Here is a 19,697-nt window from a genome sequence, read left to right on the forward strand (position 1 = left end):
CCTCTCTCCGAATCTGTGATAGCTTCGCGACAAGGTTGACAAGTCCAGACCGGTGATCAGTCTTGGGTGTGGTCGCAGCAGTGCTAGGAGCAGAAGTCTGGCATTTGTGCGGAACCACCATTAATTTGGCCGCCGTGGTGCGTATCAAGTCCAGTAGCTGCCGATCAGGTGTTGTGTAACGCGTCTGCTGTTTTTTTTTTCCGCCGCTGGTCACCTTTTGCCGGCGAACGAACACCCGATCAGCTTCCACTGATAGGTCTTCTGGGAGCGTGCGCACCTCACTCAGCGGCCGATCTCGCGACGTTGCAGGGTCGAGCTCCTCCAGCTCCTCGTAGAAGTCGCAATTCGCCTGGATCGGAGACGGTGTTCGCAGACTGTAAGGTGCCATTTCTGTCACACGAAATCATCTCTCTTCCAAGAAGACAGAGAAGAACCGATGTCTAAGCGCCTCCTCAGGGGTGGGCCTGAGATCGGGATCGAGGATCAATAGAAACTCAATGAACTCCCGAAACGGGCGGTGGATGTCGATTATGACTTCCGACAGCAAGTCCTGTCGCACAGCTCTGTGGTCGGCAAGCCTGTACCCTCCCGAGACGGGACGGCGAACAAGACCGGAGCCGCTCTTGTAAGCTTGTCGCAGCATCCACTGTGGTAGCGCACCGCAAGCAACAGTCATTTGGTGCAGATGCTCCAGGTGGTCGCGAGTACGAAAGTACAGCATGCCAGTGTACAGCTCCAGAAGGATGCAGGCCACGCACCACATATCACTAGCCTCACTCCAGCCCACGTCCAGCACGACCTCAGGCGCTCGGTACTGGCGGGTGTTGATCACTTGGGCGTGATGGTCCTCTCGGAACGTCGCTGATCCCAGGTCGATCACGATCACATCTCGCCTGACAGGACGCAATGCAGTGTTTCGAGGCTTCGTGGCGTCAGGAGTGCTCCGGAGGACAGGTACCTCCATAAAATCGTGATACTTGAACAAGACGTTCTCAGGCTTCAAGTCAGTGTGGGTGAGACCGATGGACCTCATGAACTTCAAGGTCTTCAGTAAGTGCTTGGCTATCTCCTGCACATCATTGACGTACATTCCGTGGTAGTCATTTCTCGTCATGAAGTCGTACAAACTCAAGCCCAGCGGCTCGGTCACCAGGCATACGTGACGATCCAAATGCACGAAGCTATCAAGAAGTCGTACGATGCCACTTGTCCGATTGGGGTCCATCCTTCCTATTTTCTGCAAGATTGCTATCTCAGTTCTAGCAGCGTGATTGTACCGCTCTACATCGCGGATAACCTTAATGGCCACAGGAGCGCCTGTCCGCGTGTCGATGCATTTCAAAACTCGGCCAAAGGTGCCATCACCGAAGAGAGTATCAGCACGGTAATAGTCCCCCATTGAGTCTCCTGCAACAGATGAAAACGACACGGAATAACAACACTCACCTTGGCGCCAGTCAAAATGTACGATCTCATCACGAGCCGAGGCGCTCGATACCGAGGAGACCTTGCGCCGCCTCGACATCTGTCGGCTGCGATGCCGTCTGCGGCTCTCCTCCCGCCTGTAACGCCTTCGTTCCTCAGACCGCTTGCATCTTCTGCGGCTTCTCTCATGGCTGCGAAACCCCCCAGAGCCCCTTCTGGAGCGGCGATACTCATCACTATGCCGGTAGGCGTCGCGTCGGTGTCGACGTGAACCAGAGTGATAGTGGAGGTCGTAGGCGGTTGTGGCCATGAGGCTAAAATGATGCTTTTGTACATTTTCTTCGCCAGTTGCCGAAGCGAGAGCCAACACTCTCTTTCAGTCCGAACATGCCACGTTTTATCGTGATTACAAGAACCATTGTGGCACAGACAGGGCCTTCTCGTGATTTATTGTGTTGTGTGCTCAGGATATATCGGCATTTTTAAGGCATGTCCTCTCTCGCTGCCGCTCGCGCGGATAACTTCTACTACGGACCGGATTATGATCCTGACAAGCACAAGTCGCTGAACAACTACCGAGACAGCAACGGTGCTCTGGGCAAACGAGCAAAGGATCTCCACAAGGGTGTGTTGGTCATCCGATTCGAGATGCCTTTCAAGGTCTGGTGCCTCGGCTGCGACCAAATAATTGCCAAGGGTGTCCGATTTAATGCTAGGAAGAGGTGTGTTGGTAACTATTTCACCACGAAGATCTACGAGTTCAGCATGTACTGCTACTGGTGTCCTCAAGAGATCGTGATTCAGACAGACCCCAAGACTTGTGAGTACGTGTGCAAGTCCGGCATTCGAAGGAAGGTCGAAGAGTACACGCCTGATGAGGGTGACGTTCCTCGAATGGAAGATACGGAGGAAAGAGAGAGGATGGAGCGGGACCCTATCTATCGCATGGAGATCACTAGGGAAAAGGTACGGAAGACCATCGAGAAGAAGGACGCGCTTTCAGAGGTAAAGTCCATACGAGATGGTATGGTGGACGACTACTCGCTCAACAGCTCTCTCAGGCGAGCTGACCGGGTCAAACGCAGAGCTGAAAACCGAGTCAAGCACCACTCGAAGGTCCGAGAGGCGCAGAGGCGGATGCCCGACCCTGAGGGACTACACTTCATCTTTAGGAAGATGCATGGCAAATAAAATCCGCGTTTATGGATCCAACTGACTCAGAAGGAGACGAAGTGCGACGTTACTATCCAAGTCGAGTTCTGATCGTACTTCGAAAGTCCGCTGCCAGTCTCCTCCCGGACTTGGAATACCCCAAGCTGGCTTGTCCAGCAAACATGACCATAGGCGAATTCAAGCATCTGATCAGCCACCATCTGCAGTCATCATCGACTGCCAGCCCAATACCTGGTCGCTCTATCAATTTGGAGGTGCGGGACTCCAAGTTTCAACCGAAGAACAGTCAAACAGTGTTGGAAATTGGGAGGACTCACGCCCAACCAGACGGGTTCCTTTACCTAACATATTATTCGAGAGACTGGGTGATCTAGTCTGGACATACCTCAGGAAGATCTAAGCGACTCCCTTTCTGTCAATGTCAATTCACTTAACAAAAACTTAACAAACAGCGTTGGAAATAAGCACAGCGTTGGAAATAAGCACTGCTTCCTACAGAGAAGCGCTGCTTACAGAAAAAGTTCTAAAGAATCCTCTCAATGTTAATTCAGTCAGAACAAAAATACATTGCATTCATACGTGATCAGACTATGGCCTTAATGAGTTGTAGCATGTCAAGCTGTCCATGAGCTCCCCAGGTAGTCTGGTCCGCATGTGTCACCCTGGACGTGGAGTAGAGGAGCTGTCGCACCTTGGACCCGCTGAGATTAGGGTCCAAACTCATGGCCAGGGCAGCAGCCCCGGTAACAATTGGCGCCGCATATGATGTTCCACGGGAGAAGTGGAACACCGGAGACTGAGGGCTGTTGAAGGCGACGATTATGTTACCCGGAGCCCATAAGTCCACTACGTTATCGCCATAGTTGGAGAACCAAGAGAGCATGTTGTTGATGTCAATGGCCCCGACGCTGACGATATTCTGCAGGTCGTACATAGCGGGAACCATGGCCACACCGTTGCTGTTACAGCTGTTTGAGGTCGTCATGTCGCAGCCACTGTTGCCAGCCGCCGTGACAATTAGGTGGCCGGAGCTGTCGAGCTTCTTGAAGGCTTGGAACTCCGACTGCAGAGGTCCAAACCCGCCGTAGCTGTGGTTCGAGACTCGAATGTCGCCGCGATCGATGATGGCGTTAATAGCCTTCAAAATGAGGGAGGTGTACAGCACTCCTTGTCTGGCTGCCTTGTAGCAGACGATCTTGCACTGGGGACATATCCCATGAGATCCTACTTTGTTGTAACTCTTTGCGGCGATAATCGCAGACACAGTAGAGCCGTGAGGCTTGCCACTCTTCACAGAAGTGTCAGAGTCGCCACCGCCGAAGTCCTGGCAACATATATAAAAAACGCAACTAAAACAAGAAACTAAAAGAATACTAAGAGAAAAACTAGAACTGCTAGAGAAGGGACCTACGTATCCCTTGTAATCGTCCACGATATTGTTGTTGTCGTCGTCTTTTCCATTGTCTGGGATCTCGTCTTCATTAACTTCCCAGTTGATATCTTCGAAGTTGTAGTTGCACTCAGCATCCACGACAGCTACAGGAAGCCCCTCAGGAATAGTGATGCCCTTCTTCTTGAGGTACTCCATAGTTTTGAGATGTCCCACGCCAGGATTAGCGCCAAAATACCATTGAAATGTGGATACCGGGTCGCCGTGATAGTAGGAGTGCACCCACCAGTCGTGATCCAGATGATCGTAGATCGTGTTGACATCGTTCTGGGTTCCTAGCGGTTCGCGTGGCAGCTCTTGTTCAGCAAACTTGACACAAGGCATCATCTGCGCCGTCTTTGCAATGATTTGCTTCCCGTCTCGATTGGCAGGCAGCACATCAACACCAATATGCCCAAAGAATTCTCCATCATCATCATCTTTGCCGACCCCAGCCTTCTCCATGCCCTTGCTAAACGCCTTCAGAACCCCAATTACTTCGTCCCGCTTCTGGAAGGCAGACTCCTTCTCACTCAACCGTCGTCGACCATCATCCGTTGTCTCAACTAACAACCTCCTCTTTGTTGCCTTCTCTACTTCGGAGTCAGCCTCCTCCACGAAAGTTCGCACAAGAGTGTTCTTCGCCTTGTGATCAACCTTCTTATTCACGAGGGCACTTTTTAATTCTTCACCAGCCTCGACCTCCTCCGTGGTAAATTCTCCTGATACAGGATCCTTCGTGGTGGTCGCGTCATCGCTCAAGGCGACTAGCATTACCTTTGCTGCCTTCTTCACAGCAGTAGACTTCACAGCGCCTCCCTGCTTCAAGCATTCCTCGTCCCAAGTGACGACAGTTCGAAGCTCGATCGGAGTTTCAACGTTCTGCTTCAAATCCTTGGCGGCTTTAGTAGGCTGAGATTCTGCTTGTGCCGATACGACCGCAGCAGCTAACACTAGCGTGAATCTCATTGCAATAGAATGTTAGTTTCCTGTCAATGTCTCAACATTGGACCCCACACTATCTCTCATGTTACTTCGAATGGTGTCAGGCTACGTATTCTCGACATTTCGGTCGAGGACTCACACAGCCCACTCGCCTATTCGACATGCGGAAGTTTTTTTTTTCGAAAACAAAAAAGAAATTCAAATGATCAACAGAGTCAAACGTCTGTTCCATCCACCTCCGCCTACTGCTGAACCGGAGCCTTGCAACCCCTCCTTGTTCGAAGAGCAGTTTAACCAAACCTTTTCACTGCTGTATCGGCTTGTGGTGGACTTGGAGGACTTGAGGTGCGAGGAGAGTCTAGAGGGATACTTGTCGGGATGTCTGCTAGAGAGGCGGGACAAACTACAATCTCAGTTTGTTGCTTGTCAACTTGAGATCGAGAAAATCAAGGTGATGGCGACGTTGTCGACTTCGCCGCTGCATAAGCAAATCGCTAACGAGCTCTACCATTACTTCTCCGCCGCGGTGTGCGCACTGGCGGAAGAAGGTCACCCAAAAGAGGTGAGGGAGCAACTCGAAGGGATGTGTGAAACCGCTAGCCTGGACCGTTCACTGTTGGAGGTCGAAGCACATCGAGTTCGGCACATAGAGGAGGTCGCTGTCATTGAGAACTGGCAAGCAATGGACGCCAAGTTCAATATGTGCCTAGAAGACGTTCACAATGGCGTGCAGAGGCTCCAAGACCTCGCACTCCAGATGGAGGCGAAAAACAGCCGCGTCGCAAAGGCAACGAAGACACAAATAAAGACTGCCGACGCACTTGAAGGGAACATCAACTCAACAGTGGGCAAGGTACTCAAATACAAACACACCACCCTGAAGTGCGTCAAGGTGAACCTATGCCTGATAATAGTCGCTCTGGTCGTCGGCATAGCAGTGTGGTACATGCTGGAGTAGCCATCTTTCAAGAGGCTACCTGATAGTTCCGATCACAATAGAAGCTGTGAAAGCATAAAGATAACTAGAGGATACCGTGATATACGCTTTTCGAATGACCAGTGAGATGCTGAGCCACCTGTCGCTGTTCGAGCGAGTGGCAGAAACCAAGCAAGGCCCCAAGGCTAAGAAACGTAAACGTCGACGGTTCAAGCAACATACGACGAATCTCGAAGTGCCCCAGACCGCGAGAGTGTCTCGAGCGAAACATAGCACTGCTGGGAACGGGCAGGTGTTCTACTCAACTCCCAGTTTCATGAGTCCGCCAGAGGCGTGGGACCTCCCGCCTGCCTTCGAGATCTTCTTACCTAGGGAAGGAATTCCGTCACCCGCCTCGTGGACACCGCCGGTACCAGAGGCCTGACATCCAACGTCTGCATCTCTGGCTGGGCAACGAGCGCGCTAAGCAGGTTGCAAGGAGTGATGAGGCGGCATATATGGCGTCTGAAGTTACTGAGGAGGGCGCATCTTACGTGTGCCTGTCAACCACAACCACGCGGTGGTCTTCTGACAGCACCAAATGGACCATGGCCTCCCGGAACGTCAGATCATGGTCTACGGATGCAGAACCACAAATGATGGCTGACAACAGATTCGACACGCGATGAGCTGCAGATATGGACACCCCAGGCGTTGGTGGTGGGAGGCCCTCGTCGTCCACCAGCATGGGACAGTCCTTGCGACCTGAAGTGGGGCAGTTAAATGTGTACAATCGCCCCCTCCTCGAGCTGGAGGGCATCCACGCCAGCATGAAATCCTCGACAGACATTCGCAGATCAAGTTGTTGCTCGTCTGCGAGGAGCCTCGAGAGCCCCTGCAAAAAATTGTGCCTTGAAAAGAAGGCTTCGAATTCATTCTGGTGGTTGACTAACGGCAGGGACGACCAACCTGTCCGCCGTAGTAACATCAGTGCATCTAACAGCGATGACGACATGGGAATAGAGACCACATCCGCCCCTGAAGTGCAGTTCACAACTCTCTCCGCCAACAAGCCGAAGTCGGATCCGTCTTCGCTGCGGAGCTGTGTAAGGCCACCCAGACTCTCACTGTCTGAATGACGTGGCTTAGTATGGCTGAGGGCGAAGTGAATGATAATGGCGAGCCATTGCAATCATCCCAAAGTGGGAGGAAGTGCAAGCTGTTTAGGAAGCGTCATGCTCTCACTTCGCAAGCAGCATGAACTCCGCCGCCTCCAACGCCGTGCGACGGCAAGACATGAAAGGAAATGAAGGGTAGTTACCCAGCAGCCGTTGCCAGCCGGCGAGGCTATGCAGCCACAGCCCTCCATTGTTGACCGCTGGAACTGTGCTTTCAGCCCAGTCCATTGGCTCATTCCCTGACGTGGGAGGCTCCGTACTTGATGGAGGGGCGGTACAAACTTGGTCAAGGAGAGGCCCACAAGAGAACGCGTCTGGGACGTTGAAGTTAACCAGCTCAGTGTCCAGATCAGCTCCCAGTGCCTCCAGGAACTTCCTCCTAAACCCCAAAGAGCGCTCCACGTGCCAGATGCACAACAGAATATCAATGACAACTTCTGCGTCGAACAGCTGCCTGAATGACCCCGGACCTGAATAGTACACACAGCCAAACGGTCGTCGGTAGTCAAACAGAGACCGCAATGCCACGATGAACGGCACACTGCTGTCCAGCACCAACATGCGAGAATTCTCAGGGATTAGGTGGTACCCTCTGGAGACTGCGAGATGTTGACGAGCAGCGTCCGTCAGAGTCTCGAGGTCAGGACGCTTATCCCTCATCAATTGACCATTATAGCCGGGTTGCTTGCGTTCCTCCTAGATCCTTTCAGAATGGCAGAGAAGGATCTCTTGAGAAGCATGTTCATTTTGGCGAAAGTTCAGCGGTCGCTGTGCTTTCCTGGGTACGAAGATTCTATTGCAGTATGGAGCGACGCTGAGCTAGCATTAACCTTCAGACAGCCATTAGCGCTGGACCATGGCATTCGATATCACCTAAGACGTTATGTATACGAGGAGGCCAGAGGCATGAAAGTTAAAAATGACAAGAGCCCAGTGAAGGTCCCCGTGATGCTCGACGTCGCGAAGGCCACTGTGGCGGCTGTGGGTCGCTTGGGAACTCGTAGAGTGGCGCAGCACATGCTGGTCTCCCCTGGTGTGGCCGTACCTTGGGCGTGACACAGATTCCTACACGCCTTTTCATGTTTTTGTGGACTCCAATCCGAGTGCTCAACTGTCGGAGATGCAACGAAAGGCACGTCAGGCAGCTGAGGCCTATTTCGGCCTGGAACCCGTCGTTCAGAGATGTCTAGCGCCGCAGCAACCTTCCGTACCTCGAACATGTGAGTGTCAAACCCGCCCATGAATCAGTCATCGCACACGCTGGGTGCTATGATACCCTCGGCGTCAAAAGTGAGATGGAAGACAGGCATTGTATGCGGGTGATGGACGTTGAGGACGCCGTGGGAGAAAGGCGTAGCGTGTGTTTCTTCGCTATTTTTGACGGACATCGAGGTTTTGAAGCCGCCGAATATGCCTCATGCCAGATGGCTTCGGTGTTGAGATGCGAGTACCTGCGCTCTCAGGACTGGAATGAAGCCTTCACCTCAACAGTCGCCATACTAGAAGACACACTCCGTCACGAAGCAAGCACCACCCGTGAGACGACTGCCGCCGTCTCACCGGGCACTACAGTGATTGCCATCGTCATTGACCGGAGTAAGGTGATTGTGTGCAACCTGGGAGACTCGAGAGCAGCTCTCTCCCGTGTAGGCCATACTGTCGGCCTGTCCTTAGACCACAAGTACTACACCCACATTGGCGAACGGCGGAGACTTGACGCTCACGGAGTTCATGTCGACCAAGATGGGTACCTTGAGGGCGAGATACCGATATCCCGTGCACTTGGGGACTATCGGTACGCCTCTCTGACGAAGCTCCAAGGACTGATTGCGGAGCCAGACGTGCTTGTCCGAGAGTTAGGGCAGGAGGACGAGTTTCTGTTGCTGGCGTCTGATGGAGTCTTCGATACGATGTCTACATTCAAAGCGGTTACATTCGTTCGACAGCGACTGGGAAGGACCAAAAACCCAGCAGAAGCGGCCAAACAGCTTGTCGACTGTTCGTTAGACTTGGGTGCCGTCGGTAAGACACTTCAAAGAGTTGACACAGACAACCTCACAGCCATGGTCATCGAACTGCACCATCGCACCTCAGTTGAGGACCAACACAGGATTCAGGGATCAGGTGCGCAGTAAGGGTTCAGTTCGCCGAGAATGGCCTGTCCTGTAGCGTCTTCCGCCGCAGGCCTGTCCTCCTGGTCCGCTTTCTCTGCTGCGAGGCGCTCCAGCTCCTTCTGACGTTTAAGTCGTGCTGTGAGAAGGTTCTGTGCCTTTTGGCGGCGGCGGAGTGCTGTGCCCTTCAAATCATCAATCTGACGTTGACTTAACTCTGGCAACATACCTGGCGTTCTATAGCTTTCACCGCCAATTCCATTGAACTGTACTTTTTCTCAGCTTCATCCTGGTCTACCTGCCACACGTGCAAACTGTGTCCGAAGATGTCTAAATCCAGATTGGCCTCCCACAACTTATCGTCAGCTTCGCTTCTGGCAGCAGCAGCCTGCTGGTAGTTGGTGACGGCAGAAATGTAATCCATTTCAGGGGTGGAGTATTCTGAGACCGCCACTGGAATGCCTGCCGAAATGTCGAGCGCCACAGCATCCAATCGGGAGCGTCGGTCAGGATCGAGCATACTAGTCGCTGCCACAGTCTCGACTGCGTCTGCAGACGCGGCCTCGTATTGAGCTTGCTGTCTATATCGCTTGTCTAACTCTCGGTGTTCAAATTGAATCGTGTTGACGCGAGCCTCAATCCATTTATGGGTCATACTTCGCAATTCCTTAATGAAGCCACGAATCTCCAGTGGAGACGCCACAGACAACTGGAAGGTGGTCGCGTCGAAGCCGCTACCAGGACTGAAACCGGCATTCATTTGAATTCGCGAATTTCGATGACGAGGCAGGACGAAAGGGGCTACACTGCTGGTTGGCGGTCCTTTCATGAGGGAGAAATCAACGAAAGCGACGACGACTCGCAGGGATCTGATGCTGATGTGACAATCAGAACCCAGGAAGCACAACGGCTACTGTCTGAGAAGGCGAAGATGATGGAGTCAGTGGACTTCGACGGGTCTTTGAAGTTTCTGGAAGCGGTAGCTGAAGGTCAGGCTACAAGTGACGACGAATACAATCCGTATTTCATCAAGGCTAAGTCCCGATTGGAGGACGAATCGACAGATGATGAGCAAGAAGAGGTGTTCACGGTTAAGGAGGTCGAGGCGCTTATGGCCGCCTTGACACCAGAGGGAGCGGCGATTGACGATGATGAGGAGGGCGACCAGCACGCCACATTGAAGGCGCAGTTAAAGGCGTTCAAGTTTACGGAAGCCGATGTGGACAGGCGAGTGAAGCAGGACCGTTCAGAATTGCTGGAAGCACTCATGGTAATTAGTCGTAAGTTGGAGACCGTGGAATCGACCATCGGCCCTCTAGTAGAAGTCGTTCGACGAGACGAGCTGTGCTCTCCAGCAGCCCTCAAATTTTTGCAAGCGAAGACCCACCTACTTTTGTCGTATCTTCAGTATTTGCTTTACTACTACTTCCTCCGCATCAGAGGCGAAACAGTGAAGGACCATCCTGTCGTCGACAGGCTCATGGAATGTAGATCTCTCCTCGAGAAGTCTCATACGCTGGACGAGAAATACGCCTACACAGTGAAGAAAGCCCTAAACAGCATCGACGCTACTACCATAGAAACGCTCCAACCTCGACCATCGGCCTTGGTGGACGATGATGATCGTGAACTCCAGATTGAGAGCGACGAGCCAGAGGAGGACACGGAGGCAGGTGCGTATCTTGCGCCAAAGAACAACCCTGTGGAGTTCACCAGCAAACACGAATCGCTGATTTCAAAGGCGGAGAAGATCGCTGAACGGGAACGTATGCGAGTTAGCAACAAGGAGCTGGTACGCGAGCTCCGAAGAGACTTGGACGACGCCCCAGAGGAGGTGGCGTTCGACGACACCATCAGAAAAGACCGAATCGCCAGCGACCTCCTAGCCAAACATCTGTCTCGAGAGGATGAAGAAGAGGAAGCGATGAGACGCGTGAAACTCTCCAAAAAGGCTAAGAAGGAGCTACGCTACCTGCAGAAACAGGAGAGCTACCGACCCTATGGAGACCTCGAAGATCTCGAAATGCTTGCTGACCAGGCTGTCGAAGGCGACGACGGACTTCAGATGATACTCGGCGGCGCAGGCCGCAAGAACACGTCTCTCAACCGCTACCTGAAGACCGCTGAATCCGCGAAGGCAGCCATGGGCAAAATCCAGTCCAGTGATGGTCGCGTCGAGGCTCGCACAATCAAGAAGGAACCCCGCCGAAAATCCGAGTCGGTCCAAGAGGACACTCTCGTGGATGACGTCGCCGTCAGCTACGAGCCCAGCGAGAAGAAAACTGCTCGCCTGAACCGCCGAAAGCAAAAGCTGCTTCTGAATATGCCTGCACCAGAGCCTGAAGCCGATGGCCGTAGATCCGCCTTCGGCCAGGTCACTCGGAACAAGGGCTTGACCAAGAAACGCGCTTCAACTTCCGGCACAGCACGTGTAGCTTACCGAGACCGCCACTTCAAGAAAATGAAGACCTTGACTGGAACCAGACGGGTCCATAGAGATGGGGATGCCTCCGGAAACTACCATGGAGAATCAACGATCAGCACCAAGGTGGTTCGATCTCGAAAGTTACAGTGATGGTGCGATAGTTTTGAAAGTGTGCATTCGAAACTCTTCCAATGTTCGACAAACCGATTAATGGAGTGCCCGGCTCTGGCTACACTCTACCACGGGTGCGGTTCATCCACTTCCAGCCCGATGAAAAGATGAGCAGCTACGTGGCTGAAGGTGTTGATGTCCCCATTCATCGAATCTGCGCTCCTCAGAGGTCCGATGCAGACAGGTACATGTTTCCCCAGCCCACCACGAGGCTCAACCCTGGGCCCTTGTCCTGTGTTGCCAACTTGCCATTCAAGGCGTCCAGGGAATCTAGACGTATTCCACCCGACGAGCTTCGAGCTCTAAGGATTCTCGACTCCACATTCCAGATCTACGAAGCTCTTGTGGAAGCACCGGACGTATTGGAAATGCGCAGGCCTCGCCTCCAACAGATCCTGCTTCCCGATTGGGAAAAGCGATTTCTCCAGTATCCTGACCCTCCCAGTGCACGTGCTCGTGCTCGACGAGAGGCGGCAATCCGCAGTGGAGTGCCGAGTCCGGGGCCGTGCACACCTCGAGAAGGCGGCGGAATTCCCGGACAACGCCCTGTCAGAAGCGGCTTCGAGGTGAAGCAGCTTTTTTGAATGCTATGCTTTGTTCATGAATCTCACATTTCCAACATGGATTGGATTAACTCCACAAGTTTACCTTCCACCTCGTGCATGTCGGGTAACCTGTACTGCGCCTGTAACGAGTGCCAGTTCCCTTGCACCTTCTTGCCCACACTGTACACCGGACTGGTAGGGCCGTTGTATGTGAAGCAATTGCTGAAGACCTGCTCACAGTCGCTCTCAAAGTCTCGTAAGCGCACATACTTGTGGTTCTTAATCTTCTTCTTCACCGTCTCAAAATCCATTGGATGCTTTACCACTGCATAGTAGTCGGGACAGTTCCATTTCAACGGGTCAACAGGCTTGGCGAATATATATGCGTCATCCTTCTTTTCGAGTTCGTCCACCAGACGTAGGGCTACTCTTCCCCAGTTGCCTCGGAAAGGCAGGAGAGCGTCCTCAGTCATCTCTTCCTTCGTGAGCGGCTCGGAGTCAGCCTGCTTCCAGAGTGCGAGGCTAGGGAATCTGGACTCGAACTCTGCCAATTGAATCGGGGTGGGTGAGATCGTAAATCCCCTCACAATCTCTGGGCTGTTCTCCTTCAACACACACAGACCTTCGCTGTCGAGACCGATCGTAGGGAGCACCTGCACTACCAGCTGGTGTCGGTGGCGAGATACCTTTTGACGCTTGGAAGGAGGCACCTCCATGCCGTTGGCACTCGGCCTCTTGGCAGTCATCGCTTTCCGGATGATTTCGGCTGCCAGCTTGTGTTCAGGCGTCTTCCCGGCCATCGCGTAGTTCAGACAAGTCTTTTTCTGCAAGTCGCGGTGATGGGGTTGGCACCCAAGAGTCAGCATAGTCTCTATAGTTTCCACGCGCGCCTCCCGGGCTGCGTAGAACAACGCTGTTTGTCCAATATGATCCTTGCGATTAAGATCTACCTCATATCCGGACAGCAGTTCCACGACCTGTGAACGCCCTTCTCTGGCTGCATAGAAGAGAGCGCTTTGACCTGCATCGTCAACTTGATCTATCTCGAGACCTTTGCCACAGAGGTACGTTAACGTCTCGGCATTCCCATCTCGGGACGCAAAAAACAGCGGGGTCTGCCGATAGTGATCTGAGTGCCCAGGATTCAGTTTGGCCTTGCCGTCCACCAGTTCCCTCACCAGGTATAAGGCCTCCTCGTCATTGGGCCGCTCAGCAGCAACGAACACCAGATTCTTGCCTGTTTGTTTGCATACTTCCTGGAGGGTGCCCACTGGAGACTCTTCAAGCACTTTGCGTGCCTCTTGAAATGTACCGTTCCGCAACAGCAGTGCAATTGGGCTGAGCGCTGAAGCCGCCATGCTGAGGTATTTGCTGAATTTTTCACATGCGGTCTGTATAGCCAACATGGCACCAGCCTGCAAGACACTAATCCTTGGACCAGTACAGGCCCATGACAATGAAGACCATCATGATCGCCTTAAAAATGGGGTACTCGTTGATCCATATCGTGACCATGCCAGCCTGAGGAGCAGACATAAAGGTCTTGCCGTTAATGCTATCATAGTCAATCCAGTGTTGGCCTGGATGGTAGAGCGCGCGGTCGTCAACGTTATTGTTGTCACCCTTGGTCAAGTACCACTGCTGGCCATCTTCCGCGACGTGCGACGAGATCACACGATGAATAATAGGGATCCCCTTGTCAAGAAGGTTATACACCACGATGTCTCCTGGGACGTAGCTTGACGCTCGGTAAAGAGCTAACACGTCTCCCCTGTAATACGCGGGCTCCATGGAGCCGCTGAGAACGACTACCACTGGCGACTCGCACGACAGAACGAACATCAGGCTCTTCCACACAACCAGAGCACTCACTACGCCCACTCCTACATTCAGTAGCGTCGATAAGGCCTGCATAAACTTAGGACCGAGGTCTCACGTTGTAGGGTCTGCGGAAGTAGTACCTGAGGGCAGCTGCCTGAGCCTTGGCCATCACGGTCAGATCTCGAATCAACATCGAATTCACGATTATGGAGTTATATTTGTAGCATGCGTTCCGTGGTGGACACTGCGCGACTGGCGGTCTTCGCGTGCGCCCTGATCCTGGAGAGTTTGGTGCGAAACCTGATCATGGGTGTCTATCGATGCGTTCCGTGCAAACGGTTGTTGGATGTAGTCAGAAGGAGGTGTTCTTGGATTCGGACTGTGTTTAGCAACCAGCTTAACTCTGGACGGGAAAGACCAGAGTGCTTCTGGTGCACCCGAGAACTCTTGGCCTGCGTGGGTCTTGACATGGAAGAGGTTCATGCGGAGACGGCGGATGGGTTTAGACTTGTGCTCCATCGACTTCGGGGTCGAGAAGGGGGCCCGCCTGTTCTGCTGGTACACGGTGTACTTATGTCATCTGAGGCTTATGTCGCTATTCCACACCGGAGTTTAGCCGTGGAGCTTCATTCCATGGGATATGATGTGTGGTTGGGAAATAACCGAGGGAACAAGTACTCTTGGAGGCATCGTCACCTCTCCCGCAACGATAGAGAGTACTGGGACTTCAGTGTCGACGAATTGGCAACATTCGACATACCCACGATGGTTAACGCTGTCATTGACGCCACCGGTAAAAAGAAGCTCTCCTACGTTGGATTTTCAAACGGGACGGCGCAGATGTTTGCTGCTGCGTCCACTCAACCCGAATTACAGAAGAAGCTCTCCTGCTTCATTGCCATTAGCCCCGTATGTAAATTGGATGGTAAGACCCAGGTTGTTTTCGAAACAGCCATCAACCACGCCGCTGAGACATACGGCCTCCTGTACCCCCTTCTGAAGTCGAATCGGTCTTCGTTCTTAACGCTGTTCGGCCATAAGGCCTTCATTTCCGTTGTGGATACGTGGAAACGGATGCTAACGCCACATACATTCGTATTTTTGCTGGACTCTTTTCTGGAGCTGCTGTTTGGATGGCAAGTGGATGGATCCAAAGCTCCTTTCCAGGACAGGTGCATGTTCTACTATCATCTGTACAGCACCACCAGCGTCAAGGTCATTCAGCACTGGTTCCAGCAAACTGGTTCCGCATTCCAGCATTTTACAGATACGTACAACCTGGGCGACATCAGCATTCCGCGATACGATCTTCGAAACGTGGAGGTTCCTGTTACTCTGATCCACGGAGGACTCGACCGCCTCTGCGACATGAACTGGATGCTAGAAGAACTCACCGAATGCGACGTTCGGCGACTTTGCGTTCCCCACTACTACCACTTGGACTCCCTCTTCTACACCGACGCCCCGAAGGAGATCTTCCCGGTGATCTTTGACGAACTGAGAAGGCGTGCATGTGAAATCGGTAAATGTTAACGTCGGTGTCTGCGTGGTCAGGTAAGTTCTCCAGTTTCGTTGATGGGGACTCCAGTGTCACCTTGGACGTCTGCGACTCCCGGAAACTCCATGGGTGCCTAGTGGCGCGTGCCGACAAGCTCGAGCACGCAGTCTACAGATGGGTCGCTGTCGTTCTTACGGTCGAGGAGGGATGGGCCACACCCGAACAGGAGTCGGTGAAAGCCCTGGACGCAGTCTTAGAGGCTGTGGAGGACCTGCACCGACTGTGCCCTTGCAAGAGCTACTGGGCGGCCATCCAAACATGTGTCAATCATATCCTACTGGCTGTAGGTCGACTGACGTCCACTATAGGCTCTCTGAAGCAAAATACGCAAGCAAAGGACCGCCTTTCGCCACTCACAGGAGCTGTCCAGGAGTCGTTGCTCAACCTCCGCAGTATACCTATCCATGCCTACCAGAATTTTACCATGACGCTGGTTCGAATGGCACACCATATGAAAGCGGCGCTCAGTGATCTGGGTCCCTACACACCACCAGACGACAGTACGGAGGCCTCCACGCCTCCAGAAATCGATGATGACCCGCTTTTAGTTGTCGGCGACGAGGCTCTGTTGCCGGAAATGGTTCCCCTCAAGGAGGACCTTGAACTGGTGCTCTCCGAGACGCACCAGTGGCTCATGGCGTTCTTGAAAGCTTGGGTGACGGAGTTAAAAAATGCTGGTGGACGAATTCCCAGTACGTTGGGGCAGGTGGACGCCCTACATGCCATGTTTGAGGAAATGACCTCTCTGGTCGACAGGCTCTGCTTCGATGTTCTCTCCAGCGATGTAGAGGAGTTTCCAAAGGATTTCTCGGAGTTCAAGGCGCTGACCATTCAGATCAACGAGATCAAACTAGATCCACTTTTCAAGACAAGCAGTCTCCCACAGCTGATTGTGGAGAGGACCACGACCGAGTCTGACATTTAGATAAAAAAATCCAACATGAAAAGCCGCGTCCTACGCAGCTAAAAACACTAACGCGGTCGTTGCACGCTCCAGAGTGTGGGAATGGTAGTAGCATGTCGACTCGCCTGCAACGTTCTAATTTCTCGTTCGAGCCGCGCTATTGCGGCAGCGTTAGGGGATATTATCCGGTCCAGGTCGAGTGCTGTTGACTGCCTAATGGTCTCAACCTGTGCGCGTAGTGCTGGGGGCAGCTGCTGGAACGAAGCTTCCAGTTCCACCATCCTGCTGGCTGCGCGCTCGCTAGCTTCGGCAACTTGGGTCTTGAGGGCCTGTATTTCCTCTGTGATCGATCGCATCTCGGATTCCTGTGCGTCGCTAGCAACCACTCGATCCACTAGAGACGCCAACGCACTTTTGATCTGCTGCGACTCGCGCAGGGCAGACTGTTCAACCCGGCGCATGTCAGCGGTGAGTTGCCTCAGGTCGCCTTCGAGGTCATCTCGAATGTTCTTTGCCTCGTGCTCCAGATCTGAGCTCCTCTGCTGAGCTTTGAGCAGGTCCTGGCCCATCTTGGAGAGACTCTCCAGCACTTTTGTTGAATAGGCCTCTCGCCTGACTGCTAACACTTCTTCACGGATATGAAGGAGCTCAGTCCGCACGTCGAAGCTCTCTTCGACTTGTGGGGGAGCGTTTACCGCCTGCATGACCCGTTCCACTTCCACCTCGAAGCTTGAAAGACTACGTTCAGCTGGAGAGTCCACTGGCGTTCCGTGCAGCTCGGTCAGGTCTGTGTCCTCCGGAGTGCTGAGTGAAACCGAGAGGTCAGCCCTGTGCTTTAAGTTAGTCGGAGGAGACGAGTCTCCTTCCGACTGAGACTTTTGCAGCTCAGGTTCTGGTTGCTGTGGCTGAGGCTTTTGCAACTCAGGTTCTGGTTGCTCAGACCGAGACTCTTGCAGCTCAGATTCTGGTTGCTGAGACTGAGACTGTTGCAGATCAGGTTCTGGTTGCTGAGAGTGAGACTCTTGAGACTGAGACTTTTGTGGCTTGGGTTCTGGCAGAGACTTCTGTAGGGAGCTCTGCGGCGAGGAACTCGTCACCTCGGCCTCTATAAAAACTTCTCTGAGTCGCCACACGTTCAGCTCTGGAATTCTCATAGGCGTCGTACTCGTAGCCTGATCCTTCCACTCACCCGGTGGCACGGCCACAGGCGGGCACCCTGTCAACGACAAAGTTGGATATCTCGCCATCACGGCCTCTGAGACCGCCCGCACCGCAGATAGTCTCACGCTCGCGGTGCCGACCATGGCGTCTGCCGTATGTCTTATCATCGATACACTCAAGCCAGGGCAGACAGTAAGAGAGGGCCGCTCCAGATTGGTGCTCTTTTCTGCAACTGCGACTTCCGTTTGGACATGCTGTCTCCTAGTGTCCGGGCCGCAGCCAGCCTCCCGGTCTTGTGTGGACACCACCCCTGTCGTCGAGGTCAGGCGTTCAACAGTCCTGGAGGCTGTGAAGGTGCTGGTGTGGCGGACCTCAGCTGACGCCTGCACCACTCCATCCCTTGCACTCTTCACCGGAGCCGCACGCGGCTCTTCCTCTGCCAGTGCAGCTTCTGTGGCCCCTCCAACACCCTGGGGCTCCTCACACGGCTCTTCCAGCAGAGACACTGCTACCTCCCTGCCCGCTGAGTAAGTTCCTGGCTGTGGTTCAATGTGGATGGCGAAATTCGAGGCTGCCAATGGCACTCGCCTCTCTGCGACCTCGTCTAGTCGTCTTGTGAGGAGTTCAACAGCCTCGCGGAGGGCCTGGTTCTCTGCCGCCAAATCGACATCCTTCGCCGATTCAACTCGGAGCTGTTGATTTTCGTTACGCAGACAATCTGCTTCCCTACAGCTGTTCTCCAGCAACTCCGACGCAACTGAAAGTTTCTCCCGCCAACGAAGCTGATCTTCCTCTGCTTCATGCAACGCTTGCGATTTCAGCTGCAAAGTTGCGAGCAGCTCTGCCTTTTCCTCAGCCAACTGGTCGAGCAGTTTGACAGTCCCAGGTGGGTCGCGGGGGAGTGTTTGTCGGGAATGCAACCGCCTCAAAACCTCCAGCTGTGAATACTGCAGCTCTTTCAACAGAGTCAGCGCGAGGACTTGCTCACGCTCCAATCGTGCCCTAGCTGTGAACACCATGGCCTTAGTGGGGTTGTTTGGAAGGACGACATTCGATATCGGCGCCAGCAGCTGCTGCCAAACTCGTTTGGTGGCTCTAACAAGCCGGGCGGTCGCTGGCATGCCTGGCTGTCTCAGCGCTCTGATAGCCTGGATCTCTCTCTCGAATGCATCTGGAAACTTTCCCAACGTTTGGTACCAAACCTCGAGCGTAGGGGATCGAGTATCGGATTCCTTCTTTTGACTCTTCAGTTGGTCTCTCGATCTCAGAATAGCATTCAGTTGCTGTACTTCCATGGTGAGCACCTGCTCACGATTGAGCACGTCCTGAAGATATATCTCCTAAATCATGCGTATCGTCGTTGCTTACAGTCTGATTCCGTTGACTGTTCAACTTTGCAAGGGTCAAGTCTGATTTTACGAGTCTCGTATTAAGGGCATTCTCCTTTGCTACGTCCGCTCTAGTTTCGGGGAGCATTTGGTGTGCACTCAATTCTTTGGTTAAATGCGGATCGCCGCGCACACTGTCACCTTCGCTCACTCAGAGTATTGGCAAGCCAGTCCAGGCCTTCGTATAGACCCTCTCCGCTTGTAGCACAAGCCGACTGGATGTACCACTTGCGCGTTCTCAAAGAGTTGAGTTTTAGTCTCTCAGTGACCTCCGCGGCAGTCATAGCATTGGGCAGGTCTTGCTTATTCGCGAACACGAGGAGAACCGAATCGCGGAGCTCATCCTCCCTTAGCATCCTATGAAGTTCTTCACATGCGTCCTCCACTCGCTCTCTATCATTGGAGTCGACGACGAATATCAGTCCATGGGTGTTGGCGAAATAGTGGCGCCACAAGGGGCGGATTTTGTCTTGGCCACCGACATCCCAAACAGTGAAGGAAATGTTCTTGTACTCGACCGTCTCGACATTGAATCCAATGGTGGGAA

At 53.2% G+C, this 19,697-nt stretch overlaps 15 protein-coding genes across 23 annotated transcripts; 7 read left to right on the forward strand and 8 right to left on the reverse strand.

Annotated features, from left to right (window-relative positions):
* Nucleotides 1-403: 403 nt before the first annotated feature.
* Nucleotides 404-1,399, reverse strand: KVP17_001038 (uncharacterized protein; the record flags this gene model as incomplete). Its single annotated transcript, XM_068516077.1, has 1 exon — nt 404-1,399. The coding sequence occupies one exon, from the start codon at nt 1,397-1,399 to the stop codon at nt 404-406; it is 996 nt and encodes a 331-aa protein (XP_068374753.1).
* A 515-nt stretch (nt 1,400-1,914) lies between these two features.
* KVP17_001052 (uncharacterized protein) lies at nt 1,915-2,616 on the forward strand (the record flags this gene model as incomplete). Its single annotated transcript, XM_068516099.1, has 1 exon — nt 1,915-2,616. One exon carries the CDS (start codon nt 1,915-1,917, stop codon nt 2,614-2,616), a length of 702 nt encoding a protein of 233 aa, XP_068374775.1.
* Nucleotides 2,617-3,181: 565 nt separating this feature from the next.
* On the reverse strand, nt 3,182-4,996 carry KVP17_001050 (uncharacterized protein; the record flags this gene model as incomplete). 2 transcript variants are annotated; one of them, XM_068516096.1, is made up of 2 exons in its annotated part: nt 3,182-3,922; nt 4,010-4,996. In XM_068516096.1, 2 exons carry the CDS (start codon nt 4,994-4,996, stop codon nt 3,182-3,184), a joined length of 1,728 nt encoding a protein of 575 aa, XP_068374772.1. The 2 variants fall into 2 exon arrangements, with proteins under 2 accessions (XP_068374772.1, XP_068374773.1); XM_068516097.1 differs by having other exon boundaries at nt 3,182-3,799; nt 3,827-4,996.
* A 178-nt stretch (nt 4,997-5,174) lies between these two features.
* Nucleotides 5,175-5,930, forward strand: KVP17_001039 (uncharacterized protein; the record flags this gene model as incomplete). The annotated part of the gene is made up of 1 exon (XM_068516078.1): nt 5,175-5,930. One exon carries the CDS (start codon nt 5,175-5,177, stop codon nt 5,928-5,930), a length of 756 nt encoding a protein of 251 aa, XP_068374754.1.
* Nucleotides 5,931-6,024: 94 nt separating this feature from the next.
* Nucleotides 6,025-6,333, forward strand: KVP17_001046 (uncharacterized protein; the record flags this gene model as incomplete). Its single annotated transcript, XM_068516089.1, has 1 exon — nt 6,025-6,333. The coding sequence occupies one exon, from the start codon at nt 6,025-6,027 to the stop codon at nt 6,331-6,333; it is 309 nt and encodes a 102-aa protein (XP_068374765.1).
* Nucleotides 6,334-6,438: 105 nt separating this feature from the next.
* Nucleotides 6,439-7,726, reverse strand: KVP17_001040 (uncharacterized protein; the record flags this gene model as incomplete). 3 transcript variants are annotated; one of them, XM_068516080.1, is made up of 3 exons in its annotated part: nt 6,439-6,990; nt 7,017-7,107; nt 7,134-7,627. In XM_068516080.1, 3 exons carry the CDS (start codon nt 7,625-7,627, stop codon nt 6,439-6,441), a joined length of 1,137 nt encoding a protein of 378 aa, XP_068374756.1. The 3 variants fall into 3 exon arrangements, with proteins under 3 accessions (XP_068374756.1, XP_068374757.1, XP_068374755.1); XM_068516081.1 differs by lacking the exons at nt 7,017-7,107; nt 7,134-7,627 and having other exon boundaries at nt 6,439-6,903; XM_068516079.1 differs by lacking the exons at nt 6,439-6,990; nt 7,017-7,107 and having other exon boundaries at nt 7,130-7,726.
* A 51-nt stretch (nt 7,727-7,777) lies between these two features.
* KVP17_001049 (uncharacterized protein) lies at nt 7,778-9,201 on the forward strand (the record flags this gene model as incomplete). Of its 3 annotated transcripts, XM_068516093.1 has the most annotated exons (4): nt 7,778-8,099; nt 8,128-8,286; nt 8,315-9,088; nt 9,116-9,201. In XM_068516093.1, 4 exons carry the CDS (start codon nt 7,778-7,780, stop codon nt 9,199-9,201), a joined length of 1,341 nt encoding a protein of 446 aa, XP_068374769.1. The 3 variants fall into 3 exon arrangements, with proteins under 3 accessions (XP_068374769.1, XP_068374770.1, XP_068374771.1); XM_068516094.1 differs by lacking the exons at nt 8,128-8,286; nt 8,315-9,088; nt 9,116-9,201 and having other exon boundaries at nt 7,778-8,122; XM_068516095.1 differs by lacking the exons at nt 7,778-8,099; nt 8,128-8,286 and having other exon boundaries at nt 8,362-9,201.
* A 187-nt stretch (nt 9,202-9,388) lies between these two features.
* Nucleotides 9,389-9,937, reverse strand: KVP17_001041 (uncharacterized protein; the record flags this gene model as incomplete). 2 transcript variants are annotated; one of them, XM_068516082.1, is made up of 1 exon in its annotated part: nt 9,389-9,937. In XM_068516082.1, the coding sequence occupies one exon, from the start codon at nt 9,935-9,937 to the stop codon at nt 9,389-9,391; it is 549 nt and encodes a 182-aa protein (XP_068374758.1). The 2 variants fall into 2 exon arrangements, with proteins under 2 accessions (XP_068374758.1, XP_068374759.1); XM_068516083.1 differs by having other exon boundaries at nt 9,389-9,832.
* Nucleotides 9,938-9,955: 18 nt separating this feature from the next.
* KVP17_001048 (uncharacterized protein) lies at nt 9,956-11,752 on the forward strand (the record flags this gene model as incomplete). Its single annotated transcript, XM_068516092.1, has 1 exon — nt 9,956-11,752. The coding sequence occupies one exon, from the start codon at nt 9,956-9,958 to the stop codon at nt 11,750-11,752; it is 1,797 nt and encodes a 598-aa protein (XP_068374768.1).
* Nucleotides 11,753-11,793: 41 nt separating this feature from the next.
* Nucleotides 11,794-12,357, forward strand: KVP17_001045 (uncharacterized protein; the record flags this gene model as incomplete). The annotated part of the gene is made up of 1 exon (XM_068516088.1): nt 11,794-12,357. One exon carries the CDS (start codon nt 11,794-11,796, stop codon nt 12,355-12,357), a length of 564 nt encoding a protein of 187 aa, XP_068374764.1.
* A 23-nt stretch (nt 12,358-12,380) lies between these two features.
* Nucleotides 12,381-13,724, reverse strand: KVP17_001051 (uncharacterized protein; the record flags this gene model as incomplete). The annotated part of the gene is made up of 1 exon (XM_068516098.1): nt 12,381-13,724. The coding sequence occupies one exon, from the start codon at nt 13,722-13,724 to the stop codon at nt 12,381-12,383; it is 1,344 nt and encodes a 447-aa protein (XP_068374774.1).
* Nucleotides 13,725-13,743: 19 nt separating this feature from the next.
* On the reverse strand, nt 13,744-14,332 carry KVP17_001044 (uncharacterized protein; the record flags this gene model as incomplete). 2 transcript variants are annotated; one of them, XM_068516087.1, is made up of 2 exons in its annotated part: nt 13,744-14,226; nt 14,255-14,332. In XM_068516087.1, the coding sequence occupies 2 exons, from the start codon at nt 14,330-14,332 to the stop codon at nt 13,744-13,746; spliced, it is 561 nt and encodes a 186-aa protein (XP_068374763.1). The 2 variants fall into 2 exon arrangements, with proteins under 2 accessions (XP_068374763.1, XP_068374762.1); XM_068516086.1 differs by lacking the exon at nt 14,255-14,332 and having other exon boundaries at nt 13,744-14,232.
* A 32-nt stretch (nt 14,333-14,364) lies between these two features.
* On the forward strand, nt 14,365-16,622 carry KVP17_001047 (uncharacterized protein; the record flags this gene model as incomplete). Of its 2 annotated transcripts, XM_068516090.1 has the most annotated exons (3): nt 14,608-15,064; nt 15,092-15,652; nt 15,694-16,622. In XM_068516090.1, the coding sequence occupies 3 exons, from the start codon at nt 14,608-14,610 to the stop codon at nt 16,620-16,622; spliced, it is 1,947 nt and encodes a 648-aa protein (XP_068374766.1). The 2 variants fall into 2 exon arrangements, with proteins under 2 accessions (XP_068374767.1, XP_068374766.1); XM_068516091.1 differs by having other exon boundaries at nt 14,365-15,661.
* A 47-nt stretch (nt 16,623-16,669) lies between these two features.
* On the reverse strand, nt 16,670-19,057 carry KVP17_001042 (uncharacterized protein; the record flags this gene model as incomplete). Its single annotated transcript, XM_068516084.1, has 1 exon — nt 16,670-19,057. One exon carries the CDS (start codon nt 19,055-19,057, stop codon nt 16,670-16,672), a length of 2,388 nt encoding a protein of 795 aa, XP_068374760.1.
* A 230-nt stretch (nt 19,058-19,287) lies between these two features.
* KVP17_001043 (uncharacterized protein) lies at nt 19,288-19,506 on the reverse strand (the record flags this gene model as incomplete). The annotated part of the gene is made up of 1 exon (XM_068516085.1): nt 19,288-19,506. The coding sequence occupies one exon, from the start codon at nt 19,504-19,506 to the stop codon at nt 19,288-19,290; it is 219 nt and encodes a 72-aa protein (XP_068374761.1).
* Nucleotides 19,507-19,697: the final 191 nt, after the last annotated feature.

This window comes from the organism of the source record quoted next (assembly GCF_019968985.1).
Source record: "MAG: Porospora cf. gigantea B chromosome Unknown PgB_NODE_394_length_19697_cov_125.814, whole genome shotgun sequence".
Lineage (NCBI taxonomy): Eukaryota > Apicomplexa > Conoidasida > Eugregarinorida > Porosporidae > Porospora > Porospora cf. gigantea B.